The sequence below is a fragment of the Papio anubis genome, chromosome 16, assembly GCF_008728515.1.
Source record: "Papio anubis isolate 15944 chromosome 16, Panubis1.0, whole genome shotgun sequence".
NCBI lineage: Eukaryota > Metazoa > Chordata > Mammalia > Primates > Cercopithecidae > Papio > Papio anubis.
In genome coordinates this window covers 54,239,926-54,260,444 of record NC_044991.1, presented here as the reverse complement: position 1 = coordinate 54,260,444, position 20,519 = coordinate 54,239,926, and the positions used below count along the sequence as shown (strand labels likewise).

Genomic DNA, 20,519 nt, shown 5'->3' with positions numbered 1-20,519 from the left:
GGCAATGCCAGCAACCACCTGTCCTATAACTTGTCAAGTGAGAAAAATAATGCCCCAGGTTTATGCAGCTATTGATCCACTTCCTTATTGCCTGCAGCTGTGCTCTTAGCTGATCCGGTGTGCTAGGGATGTCATCATTATCTGCCCCATCCCCACCCTCAGATGCTGGTGTCCAGACGGCTGTGTTTTGCCCCACAAGATCCATCTCACTCCCATGTGCCCGCCCTCACTGTTCAGACCTGACCCAAAGTTAGCCAATCCATAGGTTGGCCAGTGACCAATGACCTTTGTGGCTTGGCTCAGTGGATGAATGGGACCAAGCTGATTCCCTCTCTCAGGAAAAGGAACGCAGATTTCTTTTTTGGGTTCTGGCAGGGCAGAAGGAGGTGGACCAAAACAAAATGGTGGAGTCACGTGAATGGTGAATCCTGGAAGAAACATCCCTAAATGTCATGGCTGAGGTGTCTGCAAATGCTTCTGATGCATCCTTACCTCCAACTCCTGGCTCTGAAAGTTCAGCCTGTTGTGGCCCTAGCTCCTGGATTTCTTCTTGGTCCCAAGCATATCCCGCAAGTTCCACTTAGTTCCTCCCCAGACCACAGCAATTTTAGAATGTAGGCTGGCGTCCTGCTCAGCATTCCCTTTGTTTCACTGCTTCCTGAAAAGGCTGGGGATTGGGGAAGGGAAGAAAGTCCTGGCCAGACCCTTGACAGCAGTGCCATGCCCTCCTGCCCAAAGGCCCCAGCACCACTTGGGCCCAGTAAGTACGGGTCCACTGGGCTCCCCAGAGAGCCATTCCGAGCAGAGAGGCTGCGGGACCAGTTTACCCTTTACAAGCATCTGGTTTTATGCTTTCCTGAAGCCACAAAAAAAAAAAAAAAAAAAAAAAAAGGAAATTTTTTTCCAAGTGGACGGTGAACATGCAACCCCTGTGGGTGTAGTAGGATGGGAATAGAAACAGGGTCAGGAGGTCTCTGAGGAGTTAAAGCTCTGACAGGGCACTGAGGGAGGGTGACTGAGGTCCCAAAACTTTCTCCAGGACCTGTCAGCACCCATTGGAGGAGGGACTAAGGGTCTGGCTTGCAGCATGACAGTGAGGAGCCTTTTGGGGCAGGGTGGGGCTCCAGATGGGAGGGTTAGGTGACCTGGAGGGCGCGTGGAGCCCATGTTCCTGCCAAAGTCTAGGGCGCAGCTGGTTCCTTGCAGCCTCTAGCCCCCAGAGGACTGGTGGGACCAGTGGCGGTGAGGGCCTTGCCAGGTTGGTGATGGTGAGCCAGCCGCCAGACAGACAACAGGGCAGTGTCCCAGAGAAGGGTCAGTGGGCCAGCTCCCCAGATCCAGTATTTAGTAAACACTTCAGCCCAACCCCAAGTAGCCCTGGGGACAGAGCCCTGTCCCCTGTGGTGGATGCAGGTGCAGATTCTATCGCAACCCAGGATGACTGGGTGTGAGCTACGAGGGAGGCTGCAAGAAGTGCAGGGCTTGGCAGGGGATCTGTGTATGGCAGGAGAAAGATGAAGACTCTGGAAAATAGGGAGTGGAAAGGGCCAGCAGGGTCAGGGGCATCATCATGCCCAAAGACAGTAGAGGAGATAGGAGATACTACAGTAGGTGAGTGGCCTTGGGGCTTGTATTTGGGGTGTCTAGGGGTCACCCAGGGGAAGGATGAGCACTAACATCTGGAGCTAGAGACAGCCTCTTGGGAGTCATTTCTGTACAAGTGGTCATTGAGATGACATGGAGTGGATGAAATTGTGTGAAGAGTTGAGAAAAAGAGGAATAAAACCCCAGGGAGCATTTAAGAGTGGAGAGAGAAGCCTGTGGAGGAGGCAGAGAGAGAGTAGGGTCAGCAGGTCAGAAGAGATCCCAGAGGCATGGCTCAGAGGCAGGGAGGGAACATTCCAGGAATCAGGGGATGGCCACCCGTGTGGACTGCAGCAGAGAAGGAGGGGAGGAGACCAGGGAAATGGAAGGTCCCAGGTGACTTGCAAAAGCAGCCCTGGGGATGCTGGGGACAGAGGTCCCGGGAAGAGTGTGGGAAGAAAGCAAGGTGGGCAGTGACAGCCCAGCTGGAGAGGGAGGGCAGACTGGAGCTGGGGTCCTTGAGTGGGAAGCAGGAACGAGGCTCTTTAAGGATGGGAGGTGGGCACTTGGGTGAATGCTAGTGTCCTCGGAGGCTTGCTTCTGTCCCTGTCACATCTCACAGGACCATCCCTTTCTTATTCACAAACTCCCTCAGGCCTCACCCCATCCCTTGAAGATCATGTAAAGAAATTCCTACTGGCTGGAGACAATGGCCCCATTTTTCTTTTTTCCCCCCACAGGCGTCTCAGGGACAGTCTCTCTAATCAGATGTGTGGGCCCGGCTGGGGATCTGAGCTACCTGAGGACCCAGCAAATGGTACAGTGAATACACTTCTTTCAGATGGTCCCCAAATCACTAGCAAGAGGCTGCCTCCTCCAGAAGGGCTGTTTTTATTTTTTCCCATCCTCTTGGCCACCCTATGACCCTTTGCCATGTCCCAGAACCAAATTCAGCAGCACAGTGCTTTACTGATGATTAGAACAAGGTACCTGGATGCCCTTGCTGTGGCATGGTCTCTCTGGGGGCTCTGAAGCCCTCCTGCACCTCCTGTAGGCTCACAACCTGGTGCAGGGATACAGGAGGTAGCTGTATCTGGGGCCCCTGTATCCCAGAGACAGGCTGAGGTTCAAACATCAGACATATTTTCCAGATTGCTTACCATGCCTAGAGCAAGTACAGGGCAAGCTGCTGGCCTTCCTGCCTCCACTCCCACTCGGTTAACTGGGGCAGGGAGGCCCACAAATCCTCCTGATGAAGGTTACATTCCCACCCTCCCCTTTTGCCCCACTGTTGACTTTCTGTGGGATCAGCTGCCCTGGCATGTGGGACTGTCAGAGGTGCTGGAACCAAAGTTACTCCATCTTAAATAGGGGCTGGGTAAAATGAGGCTGAGACCTACTGGGCTGCATTCCCAGGAGGTTAGGCATTCTTAGTCACAGGAAGAGACAGGAGATAGACACAAAATACAAGTCATAAAGACCTTGCTGATAAAACAGGTTGCAGGAAAGAATCCGACCAAAACTCACCAAAACCATGATGGCAAAGAAAGTGACCTCTGATTGTCCTCACTGCTCATTACATGCTAATTATAATGTATTAGCTGGTTAAAATACACTCCCACCAGCACCATGAGAGTTTATAAATGCCATGGCAATGCAAGGAAGTTACCCTATACGGTCTGTAAAGGGAAGGAACCACCAGTTCTGGGAATTACCCACCCCTTTCCTGGAAAACTCATGAATAGTCCACCACTTGTTCAGCATATAATCAAGAAGTAAAAATAAGTATGAGCCGCTGAGCAGCCCATGCTGCTGCTCTGCCTATGGAGTAGCCACTTTTATTCCTTTTTTCTTTTTTTCTGAGATGGAGTTGACCAGGTTGGAGTGCAATGGTATGATCTTGGCTCACTGCAACCTCTGCCTCCTGGGTTCAAACGATTTTTCTGCCTCAGTCTTCTGTGTAGCTGGGATTACAGGTGCCTGCCACCACACCTGGCTAATTTTTTGTATTTTTAGTAGAGACAGGGTTTCATTCACCATGTTGGCCAGGCTGGTCTCGAACTCCTGACCTCAGGTGATTCACCCGCCTCGGCCTCTCAAAGTGCTGGGATTACAGGTATAAGCCACCGTGCTCAGCCTATTCCTTTACTTTCTTAATAAACTTGCCTTCATTTTACTCTATGGACTTGCCCTGAATTCTTTCTTGTGCAAGACCCAAAAACCCTCTCTTGGGGTCTCGATAGGGACCCCTTTCTGGTAACATGACCAACTTTCACTCTGCTTGGAGACCCTCTGCAAACCCAAGGCTGCTGTTGAAAGAGGTCTTGCTCTTCCCTGTCCCAGAGGCCAATGTTCAATTCTTTGACACTGCAGTCTGCCCCCTTACTCACCACTGATTTGACAGATGGCCCCTACCTCTGCCAGAAGACAGTGTCCCCTGGTGTCCCCAGCTTTGGGGCAGCCAATGTGCTGCAAAGTGGAGCCCTCTTTGGAGTATGCAACATTCTGTCAGCACCCAACATGCTCCCAGCCATAAACTTCCCTTCCTGTGCCTCCAGGGAGGCCAGGCCTGAAAGCCCAGAACCTGCTGTAGACTCACGGTGTGAAATGTCTGCTTCCAGGCCGTAATACTGGCTGCCTTTTTAACTCTGTAAAACTTGGGTGAGATGCCTGAAATTGTGGGTGACCTTTCAGATAGACTACCTGCCTGGTAAAGAATGGAAACTTTGGGCTCAAAATATTGGTCTATGTGGCCGCAGCAGCTGGGTCATCCAGTTCAGAGCACCCCAGACAGCCCAGTGTATTGTCTAACCCACTGTCCTCCCAAGGGTCCAGTGGGCCACAGCCATCACCTCCATGCTGGTTGGATGTATGCGGTTGATACTATCCAGCTGAAGACTGAAATGCCTGCAATCTCATGGGAATGTGACAAGTAGGAATATGACATTTTACTCAAAGCTAACAAGCATGATTCCTAGGTATGGGTTCTTTTGCTAGCCATGTACAGCTATCTACTTGGGCTTGTATATCTTTTCATGTAAAGTTATATTTCACCCATTTACCTGATGGCCGCCTTCCTCACTGAGGCCCTCAGAGCATCACATAAGCATCTGGGGAGACTGACAAAGGGACAATCTGTGCTTAGGATTACTATTTGGTTCACAAGACTGATCATGTGAGTTTTAAAACCTAACAACCCGCCCCCCCCAGGTCCTTTGGTCATGCTAAAACTCCCAACAGAGAGCAGCCATCAGTTAAGGAGTCAGTGAAGTTGAAACTAGAAAGGCGAATATAGACCCAATCTTTTCTGTTGCGGGTCTTTAGTTCTTGACAGACTTTAGGGGAAAAAAGTAGTGGTTTTTTTTTTGTTTTTGTTTTTGTTTTTTGTTTTTTTTAATGGGTTATGAGCTAAAGAGGGACAGTTTGCACAGTTTGGACAAAATAGAAGTACTCTTACCAATAAATATGTCTCAAAATGACAAATAAAGCTCTCCAATTGGTGGCTCGGAATCCCAGCAAGAAGTGATGGGCACAGGCACGATGAGCTATGTACAGAGTGTAAACAGTAAGGCCCTTGAGGGGAAGTAATAAGGACTAGGGCCAGGTGATGGGGTGTGCACGGAGGAGCCTGGGTGGCGGAGAGTGGGCCCATGGATAAATACAACAGGCTTGTATGACGGCCATACAATCTGCCACCAAAGCTTGTGTGGTGGTCGTAGGTCCACTGGGTTCCTCCAGTCGGCAGTAAGAAGGAGAAATTTGTCCATTGAGGAGCCCTGGTCCCACTGACTTTTTCCCTAAGGGAGGCACTGGGGTAGCCGGCCAAAGCTTCTGTGCCCATTCCCCAGAAGAAGAGGGGCAGGCCTTCCTGGGCATGCTTGGGGCTGTCTACTCAGGGTTCAGGGCATGGAGGATGGGGCAGTGTTTCTCAAATAGGGATTGGGAGCAAATGGCCCCACAGAGCCCGCAGCCCTTCCCTTCTAAGAAAAGAGTTCTGGGCACCTGAGTCCAGCAGGGGGCCCCATTACTTTTCACCTTTCAAGGGCTCCAGCCTCAAGCTCCACCCAGTTCCTCAGGGATGCCACAGAGCAGCTGCCCTGATCAGTTTCCGGGTCTCCGATTTGCACGGGGTCTCTTAGAACAACGCCAGCCTCCCTCTCTAGTCCCCCTTACCCCCAAGCCCAGCACACTCCGCGGCCTAGCTCTGGGGTCCTTAAATATCAGTCTCCCGCAGGTTACTGTAGTCGGCCAATTCGTAGGCCTGGCAGGCGGCGCCCTCGGCCACCTCGTGGGGGACGCCTAGGGACACGGCCTCCACCTCTGAGCGCTGGGAGCACGCTGCCTCTGCGCGCTGCGCGCCCCCGGCGCGGATCTTGTGCGACAGGCTGGAGACTTTGGCGCGCAGCTGGGTGGTGGGTCTCCGGAGAGGCCCCAGCAGCCTCCACTCGCGGAAGGCGCTGGGTGGCTTTCGACGACTGGCCACGGGAGCCTGCATCTCCGGCGTGCCTGGGGGGTCGGGGTCGGGGAGCGCGGTGAGGGCCAGCGGCGCTCCGGGAGGCGCGTCGCCCGAGCTCCGGGTGCAATCCTGGCGCAGGCCGCTAGTGGAGGCCCGCCAGTGGTGGCCGTAGACACGCCAGAGAGGGCGGCGGCGCCGGCGACGACGGCACTGGCAGCGCAGGAGACGGAGGAAGGCGCGCTTGAACTCGCGGCTGGAACAGGGGTAGATGAGCGGGTTCACGCAGCTGTTGAAGTAGCCGAGCCAGAAGATGACCTTGAAGACGCCCTCCGATGGCTTCAGCTGCGGGAACAAGGAGCCTGTAGGGAGCAGAGACCGATACTGGTTAGCTGCTTGGGGACGGGGAGGCCAGGCGGATCTGGGCGCAAAGGGGAGATCCTTCAGTAGCCTTGGCTGAGTCATTGACTAGGAGTTCTCAAGGGATCCGTGCTGTAAATCAGGAGGTCCATGAACTTGGATAGAGAAAAATAATAATTGTTTTCACTCACCTCTACCTGATATTGAAGATTACCTTCAATGAATGTAGGCAACAAACCGGAGTAGTTAGACAAAACCAAGTGCAATTGCTGTTTTTGTAGCTCAAAACCGGTTCAATATTGGCAGTTTCGAATTATGAGACAAAGTAACAAACATAGCCATGTTTGCTCATTTCTGCGTGCCAGCATAATTTCACAAAGTCCCCGACTCTGTGACAAAGTACGGCTCTCTGGAAAGATGCGTTGAAGATAAAATAGGATAGAACATATGCCCCCGCCTCCCTGCCACATCTCTTGTCTGAGTCACTATATTCCTGAAATGATAAATGACCCTAGTTCTTGCCTCTTCCTACACGGAAGATAACGTCTGACTAGGTTAGTAATTATCCTGCTATGAACAGATATACTCTTACACCCCAAACTCAATATAATTCTGCTTTAATAGAACTTCTGAACAAATTCATATAACTTTGTACATATGGAACCCCCGCCACCTATATATAAACAGTAGATTAAAATACTGTGCTGGAGCAGTCTGATATAACCTCTCTGAAGGGCTGGGCTACAGGGCTTAGTCTATAGTCCTCAATAATACTTCTAAATAAAACTAATGTTAATTTTTAAAAGCTTTTTTTCTTTAATTGATAATATGATTCAAACGAATATTAGCAGTCCCCACAGATACTTTCCTATCACTTTCAGTTGTTGCAGATGTTTTGAAATATTCTCTATGCTCACTTTTGGGAAGTGACAGTCATTAGAATGCACCACAGATCTTGTTTTTTTTTTTTTTAGACCCACAGAGTCAATTTATTTGTGATAAAGGTACAAAGATAATTCAATAGAGAAAGGGTAGTCTTTTCATTTGTCTTTTCAACAAATGATCCTAGAACAATTGAACTAGATCTTGTTATGTAATACCTTAATGCAGAAGCATATTCATTACCAAGTCACGCATTTCCTGTAAAAATATTTTGATGGCTTTTCCAATAAAATCAGTTTCATTTGTAATCTTTTGTATTTTGTTTTATGCTTTTGCAGGCGTGACTCTGAGAAGGGACCCATATGCTTCCCTAGGTGCCTAAGTAGTCTGCAACAAAAAGGGGTAAGAACCTTCTAATTAAATGTTGGCCAAGGTTTGCTCCCTGCCAGGTGCTGTGCTGGGTTCACACACACGAGGAGGCATTACACATGGCCCTTATTTCCTAGCTAGTATGTGAATCAATATCTTTGAGATGCAGGTGGGGTGATGATGGTGGTGCTCAGTGTAGACAGTCCCTGACTTTTGATGGTTTGACTTAATTTTTTGACTTTACAATGGTGCAAAAGTGATATGCGTTCAGTAGAAACCATACTTCAAGTACCTAAAGAACCGTCCTGTTTTTCACTTTCAATATAGTAGTTAATAAATTACATGAGATACGCAACACTTTATTATAAAATAGGTTTTGTGCTAGATGATTTTGCCCAACTGTAGGTGAATATAAGTGTTCTGAGTGTGTTTAAGATAGACTAGGGTAAGCTATGATGTTCGGTAAGTTATATGTATTAAATGCATTTTGACCTATGATATTTTCAATTTATGACAGGTTTAACAGGACATAACCCCCATTGTAGCTCCCCATTGCCGCTGTGTGTGCATGTAGGGTGGCAGCCACAGGCTCACAGGCAGCTTAGGGGTTTTAGAGGATGTACAAGAGTCAGCCAGGATGAGGCATCGCAGAGGGTATTACAGGTGGAAGGGACAGGTGGGCAAGAAAATACCAAGTTTGGGTCCTGGGAATATCCTATAGGAGAAACTCAGAAAATCTCATTTGGGACAAACAGTGAAGGGGCTTACATGCTGTGAAGTTCAGCTTTCATTTTGTGGATGCTTACAAGTCGTGAATATTTTTAAGTAGGTGAGAGATAGAGCCTGGAATTAAGCCTCCATAAACACACTGCTCATGGGCTGTTGAAATGCAGGGCAATGGGGCTGTTCCAGTGGAAGTGGTCAGGAAAGGCTCCTGGGATGGCTTTGAAAAAGGAGAGTGCCAGGTAGGATGGGGCAGGGACACTAGGATCTGAGTTGTGCCAGGAAGACCCTCCTTTCCACAAACATCTCCCTTGACATCCCTACCATGGACCCAGAAAAGGTCATTTTTCCAGAAAGGCACATGACCAAATGCAAAGGTACGATCCAGGCAGCAGAGGCCACTCTTTCACCCTCACTTACCCTCAGCAGCAGTAGGGGCAAGAGAGCAGGGGGCCAGGGGTGTTCCCTCCTGGATAGAGGCTGCAGGTGCCTGTGAGACCAAGCAGGCCGGGGGGGGGGGGGGGGTCCTTGACAAATTATGGGACATTCTCTCTCTTCCTCTTGCCTTCAAAGAAAAAAGAGCAGGGATCCCTACTGAGGAGGCAGAGGCACCGTTCCCCTCTCTTCGACCTGGGGATTATTAACTTTACTGATCACTTTTCCTCCCATTATACAGGGACAGTTTCTGGTGCTAACAGCCACCGCAGGGGAAGAGGAGGGTCCCATAGCATCATGGCACAGGCTTCTCAAACCTTGGTCATGTGGCCCTGAGCAAGTTATGTGGCCATCTAAGTTTTTTTTTTTTTTTTTTTAGATAGAGTCTCGCTCTGTCACCCAGGCTGGAGGACACTGGTGCGATCTTGGCTCACTGCAATCTCCGCCTTCTGGGTTCAAGCAATTCTCCTGCCTCAGCCTCCTGAGTAGCTGGGACACGCCACCATGCCTGGCTAATTTTTGTTTGGTAGAGGCGGGGTTTCACCATGTTGGTCAGGCTGGTCTCCAACTCCTGACCTTGTGATCCGCCTGCCTCAGCTTCCAAAAGTGCTGGGATTACAAGTGTGAGTCACTGTGCCTGGCCCATCTAAGTCTTACTTTTCTTTTAATATTGTTTTTCTAGAAGGAATTTTGTGAAGATTCATATATTTTAGGTCCCAGCACTTAGCAGGTTCTTAAAAAGTATTGGTACCTATTACTTTTTTTTTTTTTTTTTTTGAGACAGTGTTTCTCTCCCATCGCCCAGGCTGGACTTCGGTGGTACGCTCTTGGCTCATTACAACCTCCTCCTCCTAGGCTCAAGCAATCCCCCTGCCTCAGCCTCCTGAGTAGCTGGGACTACAGGCGTGCATCATCATACCCAGCTAATTTTTGTATTTGTAGTAGTGTTTTGCCATGTTGGCCAGGCTGGTCTTGAACTACTGACCTCAAGTGATCTGCCTGCCTCAGCCTCCCAAAGTGCTGGGATTACAGGTGTGAGCCACTGTGCCTGGCCTATTAGTATCTATTACTTACCCCCATTTCTGTGGCTTTTGAGTGAAGAGACCTCAGATCTGGGAAGGGACCCAGTTTCTAGCTCTGGAGAGTGGCCAGAAACAGCAGCTGAGACCTAGTGGGTTTAGGGGCCACTGGTGCATCAGTCAGGATGTGTGAAGGAGATTATTTTCCCTGGGAGAGGGGTTGGGCCGTCCCTGGAATGTGGCGGCCACTAGTGTTGACCTCAGCCTCCAGGAAAGTGGCCCTCAAGAACAGCATTGCTCAATGGCTGCGAAGTAAGACAGAGTGCTGAAAATAGCCTTCTGACTCAGGCTACAATTCTTTTATATTTAGCCCAGGATGACAAATCAGTGGACTATGCTTTTCAGTGGTGAGCCTGAAGCTGGCCAGAGGGCATTGTTATTTGTATGGTTTTTATTCAGACTGGTGGGCAACATGGTATACTGTGGTATGGCCAGGTCACGTAAACATTAATGTGGTAATTTATGCTCAATCAACCTGAAGTCTGCTGTGAGCAGGAAAGTCCTTACACGAGAAGGAGCTGTAATACAAACTCAGCCTTTAACCTCCAAGGTTTTCCCCCTGTATCCTGTTGAGGTTTTGTCTTACTTTGGGCTCTCCCAGAGCAGACTGACAAGAATAGAAATACAAGTTGTTAATTTGGGAGATAAATAAAACAGCTTGAGTGGAGTGGGAAAAAGAGACAGGGAAGAGAAGGAAGCCAATAAAATGTGTGTTATCAAGTTATTGATCACTATGGGCAATGGGGTAGCTCCGGGTGGCTATGAAGAGGACAAACCTCAGTGTTCTCACACCAGTAGGGTAAGGGAGGTGGGGTATTTCTACGCCCATTCCCATCAGTCATTGTTTGGGCTGCTCCCTCTGGTGTTAATTTTCCACACTTTCTGTCTGCCACATGAGTGTGCAGAGAAGTCCCTGGGCAAAGAAATGCAGGCAGGTGCTTCAACAGAATTTGGCCCTCATGCACTAAAGCTCTGGGGGAGATGGGTGGGGAACCGGTGGCATCTGCCACAGCTTTGTTTTATGTGCTCTCTGCCCACTGCATGTAGACATGTTGCCTGGAAATACAAACAATCTGTGCGTTGGGCTCCGGATTCCACAGGCAGTGGCTCTCAAGAGACTTCTCCTGTTCTGCTCACAGATGGCAGGTCTGAACTTCACACCCGCCTCTGCCCACAGTGCTCCAATCCACCACCTACACCTCCCTGCACTTGCCCACTCTCTTGGCTGCACCCCTCAGCATTCTCTCATGGGCCCACAGCCTCATGCAGGGATCTCTGGGAGTCAGAACGACAACTGGGCATTTCCTTCGTTGTGGCATACCATGAGTGTGAAATGGGGAACTGCCCCAAGACCCCTGAGCATGGGCACGTGGCTCACGGGTCTTGTTCTCTTGTGGCTCCAGTGTCTCTCTGCAGTCCTCTGTCTTCATGTGCAACAGCCAAGTGGCCATGCTGAGTCATGCTGCACTCTGGCCACAAGGGGCTCCCCAGTTTTGCCTCTAGGCTCTTGCACATGATTATCCTGGAATGCCCTTCCTCTATATCTGGTAGTGCCAGCTCCAGTGGCACCTCCTTCTGGAAGTCTCTCTTACGCCACCTGCTCCTGACCCAGCTGAGCTATTTTACTCCTCTCCCACCCGCAGAACATCACACTCCCTTTTAAGTGCCTAGAGCAGTATAGGTAATGATCAATTTCCTGTCTATTTCACCTGTAAAGGCTAAGCTCCCCCTACCATGCTTGGCATCTAGTAGGTACCTGATACATTCTTGGACTCTTTTCTGTGTATCGCATCTTGCAGCTCAGCCATCACCAACTCCTGTTGGCTCCTAAGTCCCCTCTACTTTGTATCACTTTCATGTTACTACCCTAGTCCAGGCTACCATCGTTGTCTACCTGCAGTGCCTCTTTCTTTTCCTTCCTCCCTCCCTCCCTCCCTCCCTTCCTTCCTTTTTTTTTTTTTTTTTGACATGGGGGTTTCACCATGTTGGCCAGGCTGGTCTCCAACTCCTGACCTCAGGTGATCCACCTCGGCCTCGGCCTCGGCCTCCCAAAGTGCTGGGATTACAGGCATGAGCCACTGCTCCTGGCCCCTGCAGTGCCTTTCTAAGCAGGCTTACTGCTCCTGCCTTGTGCCCCCAAAGCTTGCTCTCTATACACAGCTGGGGATCCTTTTAAAATACAAGCCTGAGCATTTCACTTCTTCACTTAAAACCCATTAGCCACTGAGTGCAACTTCCTGCCTTCTCTCTCTCTTCCTTATCTGTACTTTGACCTCCTGCCAACTCCTTGGATTACTCCTGTCATCTCCTTCTCTGCTTAGCTGAGACTCCTACTCACCAGCACCTCAACTGTTCTCTTTTCCACCACCCCACCTCCTCATCCTTCTGGATCTAGGGAGACTCATCCAGCCAGATCCTGACTCTGGAGCACTTTAACCGCTCCCTGAACACGCTTGGGGTCTCCGACCTCAGCTCTCTGTCCCATATTTCCAGTGATCAAGGCTCCTGTCCTCTGCCAGCTCTCTCCCTTTTCCTGTGTGGCTCTTTACTGCATTGTAGGTAGACAATGATGGGAGTGTTGATCAAGGTGGCATTAAGGAGGTGGCGCAAAGTTGGGGGGATTTGGCAGCCAAAAGGAGTTGGTAATGGATGAGGTGCAAGGTGTGATACAAAGAGAAGAGTCCAAGAAATGTATGAGGTACCTACTATGTGCCAAGCATGATGTGGGGAGCTTAGCCTTAAAAGGTGAAATAAAGAGGAAACAGAGTTACCTACAGTGTAACCTTTTCTATACCAAATCTTTACCCCTCTCTCCAAGCCTTGCAGCCTGCCCCTTCTTCTCCGGAGCACTTAATCTTACCTCCTGTTTCACAGGGAAAGCAGAGGCCACAGAAACTAGGCGCTCGCCCCGCCTTCCTCACCTCTCATCTTCTTTGGTAAGGAAGGGATATCTCCTCCCACCCAAGGTTAGTGTCCCTACTTGTATGGTGGAGCCCTCGATCCTTAAGCCGCCCATGAGCCTGCCTTGGTTATAGCTGCTGCCTCTCTGCTGGCTCCCTGGCTACCACCTTGTTCTCTCCACCTCTCCAGCCCTCACCTACAGTCTCCTCGTCCCCACCTGACCCTCACTCTTTGCTCTGATGCTTTACCCCACATGTTCCACCCCTCCCAGGCCTTCAACCTGCGGACACTGCCCTCATCCTCCTGGGTGCTGCTCATCTCATCTGTGGCTTCCAGGATGGCAGTCTCTTGGTTTTTACTACTCCTTGTCAGTTCCCTTGCTGCTCCTTCCTCACATCCTCACTGCTAAAATGTAGGAGTGCCTCATTTAGTCTTGCAGTTTCCTGTCTTTGCATTCTCCTGTCAATGTCATCCAGGCTCACGGTGTTAAATATTGACTTTACAGCTCAGATTTCTCTCCTTAATTCCAGACTCATAGATCCAGCTGCCTCCTAGACATCTCCATTTGGGTGTCTAGTGGATCTCACACTTATCCTGTCCTCATGAAGCTTACATTTCATTGGGGAAGACAGGAAATAAACAGGATAAACAAGGAAAATGTAAAGGTATCAAAGGGTAAAGGTATACTAGGAGAAAAAAATGAAGTGGGAAGGAAGATAGGAGGTGAATGTGCCTGTGATATGTGGCTGGGAGTGGTGGTATAAATTCTGGATAAGGTGGCCAGGAAAGTCCTGATGAGAACGTGACATTTAAGTAAAGAGCTGAATGAAGTGAGTGAATGAGGTATGTGGAGATCTGAGGAGGAACATTCCAGCAGAGGAAACGGCAAGTACAAAGGCCCTGAGGTGGCCCTGGTATGTTTGCAGAATGATGACAAAGTTGGTGTGGACAGAATGCAGTGACTGAGGGCAGAGAGGAAGCAGACGAGGTTAGAACTCAACCATCCACCCTCAATGTGCCCTCCCACCCTGTCTGAGACACCATCATCACTTGCCTTGATGAATCCAGCAGCCCCCTCACTGCTTGTGCCCCTGCCCCCTGAATCTTTTCTCAACCTGGCAGTTAGAAAGATTTAAAAGACTGGTCATGTCACTCCTCTGCTCAGAACCCTCCAACAGCTCATCTGCCTCTTCCTGGCAAGAGCCTATGACCTACACAGCTCAACATGTGCCCCCAAATCTCTCCTCTCCTCTCCTTCCCCTGCCTACTCTGTTCTAGCCACACTGCCTTCCCTGTTGCTTTTTGGACATGCCAGATGCACACCCACCTTGGACCTCTGCACTTTTCCCCCAGAATTTTCTTCCTCCAATATCCACGTGATTCACACCCTCACCTTTGTGATGAGATCATGCTGACTTCATCTTTATAATTGCAATATCCCCCAACTCTGTGCTCCCTGCCTGGCTCAGCTTGCTCTGTTGTGCCTCATGGTACTTGTCACCTCGTGTCCTATTTGAGTCACGATTCATATGTCTATTGTCTCTCTCCCTGCAACGAACATCCCTGGGGTGGGGCCGGGGTCTGTTTTGCTTGGTGCTGCATTCCCATTGCCAAGAAGACCTCACAGGCATATCATGCACACAGCAGGTGCACAATACTTGCTGAGTTTGCTGAATGAATCCCTCCTCTGTATCCTACACATGCAACTGGTCACCACGTCCTGTGCGGTAGATGTGCTTTTTAGCAGGTTCCCCACACTTCACCATGTTCGTTAAGCCTTGGCTTGCTCTGTCATTTCATTTTGCTTAGGTGGCGGCAGCAGCCCCTGACAGCCCCTGGTCTCACAGCCCCTGGCCTCAGCCCATATCTTTTCCACTCTGCACACAGCTGCTGGGAGACTTTTCCTTAAAAGCTGGTTTCTCTCCTTTCCCTTCTGAAAACCGTCAGTGGCTTCTGGTGGCTCAGAGGAATCAATCGAAACATGTTGCTGCCCACAAGGAAACACAACGTTTCTAGGGCCAGTGCTGTCTTTGTCCTGCCTTCCTCCAAATTCAGTCACGTTAAGCCCCAAGCAGATCCTCCCACGGCTGGGCTTCTTCTGCCTTTCTGCCAGGACTTGCTGCTCCCAGGAGCCTCCTCCCCCAGTCCCTGCAGCCCCAGGTCAGGTGTCTCCCCACCCAGCCTGGCTCAGCTGTCCTTTCCCATGCAACTACAGGTTCAAACAATTTGCTATTGCTCCATCTACTCTATGTGACTCTTGGTTTCTTGAAGGAAGGGATTAGCCTTCCTTCCTTCCTCCTTCCTTCCTTCCTTCCTTCCTTCCTTCCTTCCCTCCCTCCCTCCTCCCTCCCTCCCTCCCCTCCCTCCTTCCTTCCTTCTTTTTCTTTTTTAAGTTTGTAGAGACTGGGTCTTGCTGTCACCCAGGTTGGAGTGTGGTGGTACACGTCCATGCAGCTCCACTGAACTCCTGAGCAGTGAGCCTCCTTGCCTCAGCCTTCAATTAGTTGGGGACACAGCGTAATGCCACTGCACCTGGCTAATTGTTATTATTATTATTTTTTTTTTGTAAAGACAGGGTCTTGCTATGTTTCCTAGGCTAGTCTTGAAACCCTGGCCTCAAGTGATCCTCCCGCCTCGGCCTCCCAAAGTGCTGGGATTCCAGGAGTAAGACACTGTGTTTGGCCTGAGAAATTTTCTAAAAGGCATGTTTTTGCACTGTCCAATATGTTTTTCTTTTTATCCCAGCCTCTAGCACAAGTGCCTGACTCAAACGAAGCACGGACTCTGAAATATCTGTTGAATGAACAAGTAAATGGCACTTGAATAGGTGGCTTCTAATGTGCAGAGGAAGGAAAAGGGAGCTGATGTTTTCCGAGTGTTCAGTACCTTCTAGGCACCGTGCTGGGCCTTTTATGTAGTTCTCAATGAATTCTCATGGCATCCCACTTTGCAGAACGATTCTAGTTACCCAGAGAGCAAGTAGCCCTTAGGGTCAGGACATGTATCTGAGTTGGTCTAGTCCTGAAGCTCCTGGTCCTCTCCTGACGTCACTTAAACATAGAAACAGAACTCCCCTTGGGCTTCCAGGGGCACTGGGGTCAGGAGGCACAGCCACTCCCTTTGTTCTTCCTGGTAGCTGCCCCACCAGCGGTGAGCCCATCCCACCTCTGGGTTTTCTCTCTCTGTCTTCCTTTCTTCTTCCATTCTCCTTCCTTCCTTCCTTCTTCCTTTCTCCTTCCTTCCTTCCTTCTGTCTTTTTTTTTTTTAACAGAGTATTGCTCTCTTGCCCAGGCTGGAGTGCAATGGCATGATCCTGGCTCACTGCAACCTCTGCCTCCCAGGTTCAAGCAACTCTCCTGCCTCAGCCTCCCAAGTAGCTGGGAAAACAGGCGCCCATTACCACGCCCGGCTAATTTTTTGTATTTTCAGTAGAGATGGGGCTTTGCCATGTTGGCCAGGTTGGTCTTGAACTCCTGACTTCAGGTAATCCACCCGCCTCGGCCTCCTAAAATGCTGGGATTACAGGCATGAGCCACCGCGCCCGGCAGCCTCTGGGTTTTCACAAGGCTGGTCTATCGAGGAGGCTAGTCCTCCTCCTCTCTCCATAGGGGGCATTTCCCCTGGAGCTCAGCCTCGGCTCAGCCTAGAACCTTCTCCAAGGGTGTTCCTGTGATTGCCTACTCTGCTGGGGTTTGAGGGGGTGATAGCGGCTTCTGGAGCATGTGTGCTTGGAGCACGCTTCATTCTGCTTACACCAGGCCATGTGGCATTTGCTGGCCTGCATGTCCTCAAGGGCGCCTTGCAGGGCCTGCCACATCAGGTTCAGCTCCATGTCCATCCATCCAGACTGCTCAGAAGGGTTGGGGTGGGGCTTGCTAGCTGGAGAGAGTATCAGAATGACCCCAGACTCCTGGGAGGAACCCAGAGAGCTGCTTGGCCATCTCTTTCACCTCCTTCAAGTCTTTGCTCACAAAGTCTCTTTTAGGCTTGAAGTCAGGTGCTGTTGGTGCCCTGCCCAGGGCCCCCCAGGTGCTGTGTTTGCTGTCAGAGGCTGGCCATTGTGCCTTCTCTGGACAACTGCCCTCAGTCAGTGGGAGCTACTTCGACTGGATCCATGACACCTGCTTCCCAAGGGGACAGCCTGCAGCCAATGACAGCCAGTGTGGTGATAGAGAAGGCTGGGCCCCTTGCCTCAGCACAGTCCTGTTCTGCCTTTCTTGCACCAGGGATCCCTGTGGGGTTGGGCTAAGGCCAAGCTTTGCCTCAACCACATCCTGGCTTTAGCTCTTCCCCTCTGGCTTCCTGCCCTCCCTCACAGGTGTCTCCTGAAATCCCTCTTTCAAAAAATTCCTAACTGGGCACAGTGGTGTATGTCTGTAGTCCCAGCTACTTGGGAGGCTGAGGCGAGAGGACTGCTTAAGCCCAGGAGTTCAAACCCAGCCTGGGCAATTTAGGGAAACCCTGACTCTAAAAAGTAAAATAAAATATTTATTTTTTAAAAAATCATCCAGGCTGGATATGGTGGCTCACGCACATAAATCCCAGCACTTTGGGAGGCTGAAGTAGGTGAATCTCTTGAGCCCAAGAGTTCCAGACTAGCCTGTGCAACATGGTAAAACTCCATCTCTATAAAAAAATATAAAAATTAGTCAGGTCACATGCACACGTATGTTTATTGCAGCACTATTCACAATAGCAAAGACTTGGAATCAACCCAAATGTCCATCAGTGACAGACTGGATTAAGAAAATGTGGCACATATACACCATGGAATACTATGCAGCCATAAAAAAGGATGAGTTTGTGTCCTTTGTAGGGACATGGATGCAGCTGGAAACCATCATTCTTAGCAAACTATCACAAGAACAGAAAACCAAACACCGCATGTTCTCACTCATAGGTGGGAACTGAACAATGAGATCACTTGGACTCAGGAAGGGGAACATCACACACCGGGGCCTATCATGGGGAGGGGGGAGGGGCGAGGGATTGCATTGGGAGTTATACCTGATGTAAATGACGAGTTGATGGGTGCAGCACACCAACATGGCACAAGTATACATATGTAACAAACCTGCAAGTTATGCACATGTACCCTACAACTTAAAGTATAATAATAATAAATAAATTTAAAAAAAAATTAGTCAGGTGTGGTGGTGCACACCTGTAGCCCCAGCTACTTGGGAGACTGAGGTGAGAGGATCACTTGAATATGGGAGGTTGAGGCTGCAATGAGCTATGATTGCACCACTGCACTCCAGTCTGGGCAACAGAGGTGGGTACATGCAGCCACCATGCAGGTGGCTGCATGTACCTGCCTTTTTTTGAGACCGTGTCTCGAAAAGAAAAAAGATCACCCAGCACCATGAGATCTGTTAGAAAAAAACAAAATCCTTCAAGAAGAACCCCCATCTCAAACTCTGCTTCTAGGGAACCCAACCCAAGACATTCTTTGTCAGCGCATGGACACGTCTTCAAGTGTTTTTGCTTGATCCCCAAAACCTTGGGACCAGGGATTAGCCCTTAATGGCCATCATCACTCTTCTGCCCCCTGCTGGGGAAAGGTGGGACGACCTGAGTGTGTACGTTTGTGTTCATTTCTCCCCATTCAACAGGAGACTTGCAGTGGGGTAGGGGTGAGCGTGGCTGCATGAACCCACCTCTGAGGAGACCCAGTAAGGACGCAGGGAGGAGACGGCCAAAAATAGCACTGCTGCCTGCTCCTCTCTGTTTCTTGTTCTTGTTCTCCCATGTGGCGAGTCGCCATCCAGCTGGCTGGGCTGCTCCAGCCTGCCTTCCCCATTCCCTGTATTGGGGTACCCATGTCAGGAGTCTAACCTAACGTTTGGGGGACTGGGCATCCTCTGGTCAGAAGAAGTGGGGCCTCTCCTGTGTCAGCAGGAAAAGCCACTCTCTGGCGTGTTGGCTGGGCCGACCTGGCCCACATATTGCTGGGGAAACTGAAGCAGGCGGTTGTTTACAGCCCGGATTATCATAAGCCAGTCCGCTTTCCTAAGGAACAGGAATGGCCAGGCCTGCAGGAGCTGCTGAGATGCTGCTAAGGCAGGGAGGGACATGGCTGGAGTCGAGCAACTGACTGGCCAAGGCTTGCTGAGGACAGACGGCGCTGAAGTCAAGGGGCGGACTGTGTGATTAATAGCACTCTTTTGGCATCACCAGAAGGAACTTGTTCTTGGCAGATTGACAGAATTCACAGCCAGCCTTGCTCCATAACTTGTAGACGACCATGAAATATCAGGCTGCACCTCAGCCTCCCCCATCTTCCTACCCTCTCCTCCACTGGGACTTCTCTATCCGTAGTAAGCCATTCCCCTGGCCACAGAGATACAGAGGAGGAAAAACACCCCATCCTTCTAGATATTCAATCTCCTCCCAGGGCTAGAAGAGAAGGAATTCCCAGTCCCAGACTCCCTTCCTCTCCCCCAGTTTGCTCAGCTGCTCACGCAATGGCCCAAATCTTGGAGCTCAGTAGCAGCCCTCCCCAGGAAAGGCTGGGACCTCTGTCCTTCACAGGCCTCTTTGCTACATTATAAAGGGTCAGCAAGCCTCTCTAATACAGTACACTTGAGCTGAGACCTGAAGACCCTGTGAGGGAGTGAGCCACGCATCTATTGGAGGAAAGAAAATTCCAGGCAGAGGGAAAAGCATGTGCAAAGGCCCTGAGGCAGCAGGGTGCCTGACAAGTTGGAGAGACACCCAGGAAGTTAGGACTGCCAAAGTGGAGAACGGGAGGAGGAGAGTGGTAAGAGATAAGGCTGTTTTGAAGGGGACACAATCATGGAAATCTGTCAGGAGGAGGTGACCTGGATACAGTCCAGATCTCAGATGGATTGTGAAGACTTGAAGGGGTGAGTCGAGGGCACCCTGGGGCCTGCTGTGCCAAGCCAAGTCTCTTGCCTTCCTTGCATCACCAATTTTCTGTGGTGAGAGGTAACTGACAGGGTCCTCTCACTTGAGATGCACCAGGTGTAGGTCAGAAGTCCTTCTGTGCCCTTGTGTTTGCCTTGGGATCCTTGAGCTACCTGGGGCTGGCCCCTGACTCCCTTCTGTAGCTGAGGGGCAGGTGAAGGGAGGGCAGCTCCTAGAGCAACGGAGGCTGCCTGATGGAGCCCAAGTTAGGAAGATGAGCCACAAGCCTGTCCCGCATCCTCTTGCCTCCTCTAGGCCTCCACCACGCCCCACCCATTTCTCTTTGACTCTTTGTTTGCCTCTTCTTCTTCCTTCTCTCTTCCCACATTCCATCTTTCTCCCCCTTCTTTCTCCTCTTTGTTGTCACTTCTTAACGCACTTATTTCCTGATTTGTGGTTTTGGAATGGCCACACCCCAAGCTCTGAGTGACCAAGGCTGCAGTTCTGCCCCACGGCCAGGCTGGACCCTGATCCAAGCATGAGCCTTTCGGCTCTGGGGCCATACTGACAAATGGCTCCTGGGTGTGAGCAGAGCAGCACTAATACCAGGGGAGAGAAGGTTCCCAGGCAGTGGCCGTGCTGTCCGGGAGTCCCAGCACTGAGCCGACTGGGCTTTGCCCACTGGGCTCCACACTGGCTTTCAGAGACTCAAGACCCTGTTCTCCTAGGTGATCAGTTGCAAAGTGAGGGAAGTCCTACCCTCCAGCGTGCACAGGGTGCATGGCGGGGCTGGGGGGTGCACGGTAGGCCTGGGCTCAGGTGGGGGCAGAGATGGGCTTAGGGACTCAGAGACTTCCTCAGGG

The 20,519-nt window shown here is 50.5% G+C and overlaps 1 protein-coding gene across 1 annotated transcript in view; it reads right to left on the bottom strand.

The window, feature by feature from the left end:
* Positions 1-5,048: 5,048 nt before the first annotated feature.
* The window catches only part of ADRA1D (adrenoceptor alpha 1D), a 28,966-nt gene continuing 13,495 nt past the window's right edge, over positions 5,049-20,519 (bottom strand). Inside the window, exon 2 of the mRNA XM_003905031.5 lies at positions 5,049-6,399. Within this exon, the coding sequence (XP_003905080.1) occupies positions 5,798-6,399 (602 nt within the window). The 3' untranslated portion in view covers positions 5,049-5,797. The remainder of the gene's footprint in view (positions 6,400-20,519) is intronic.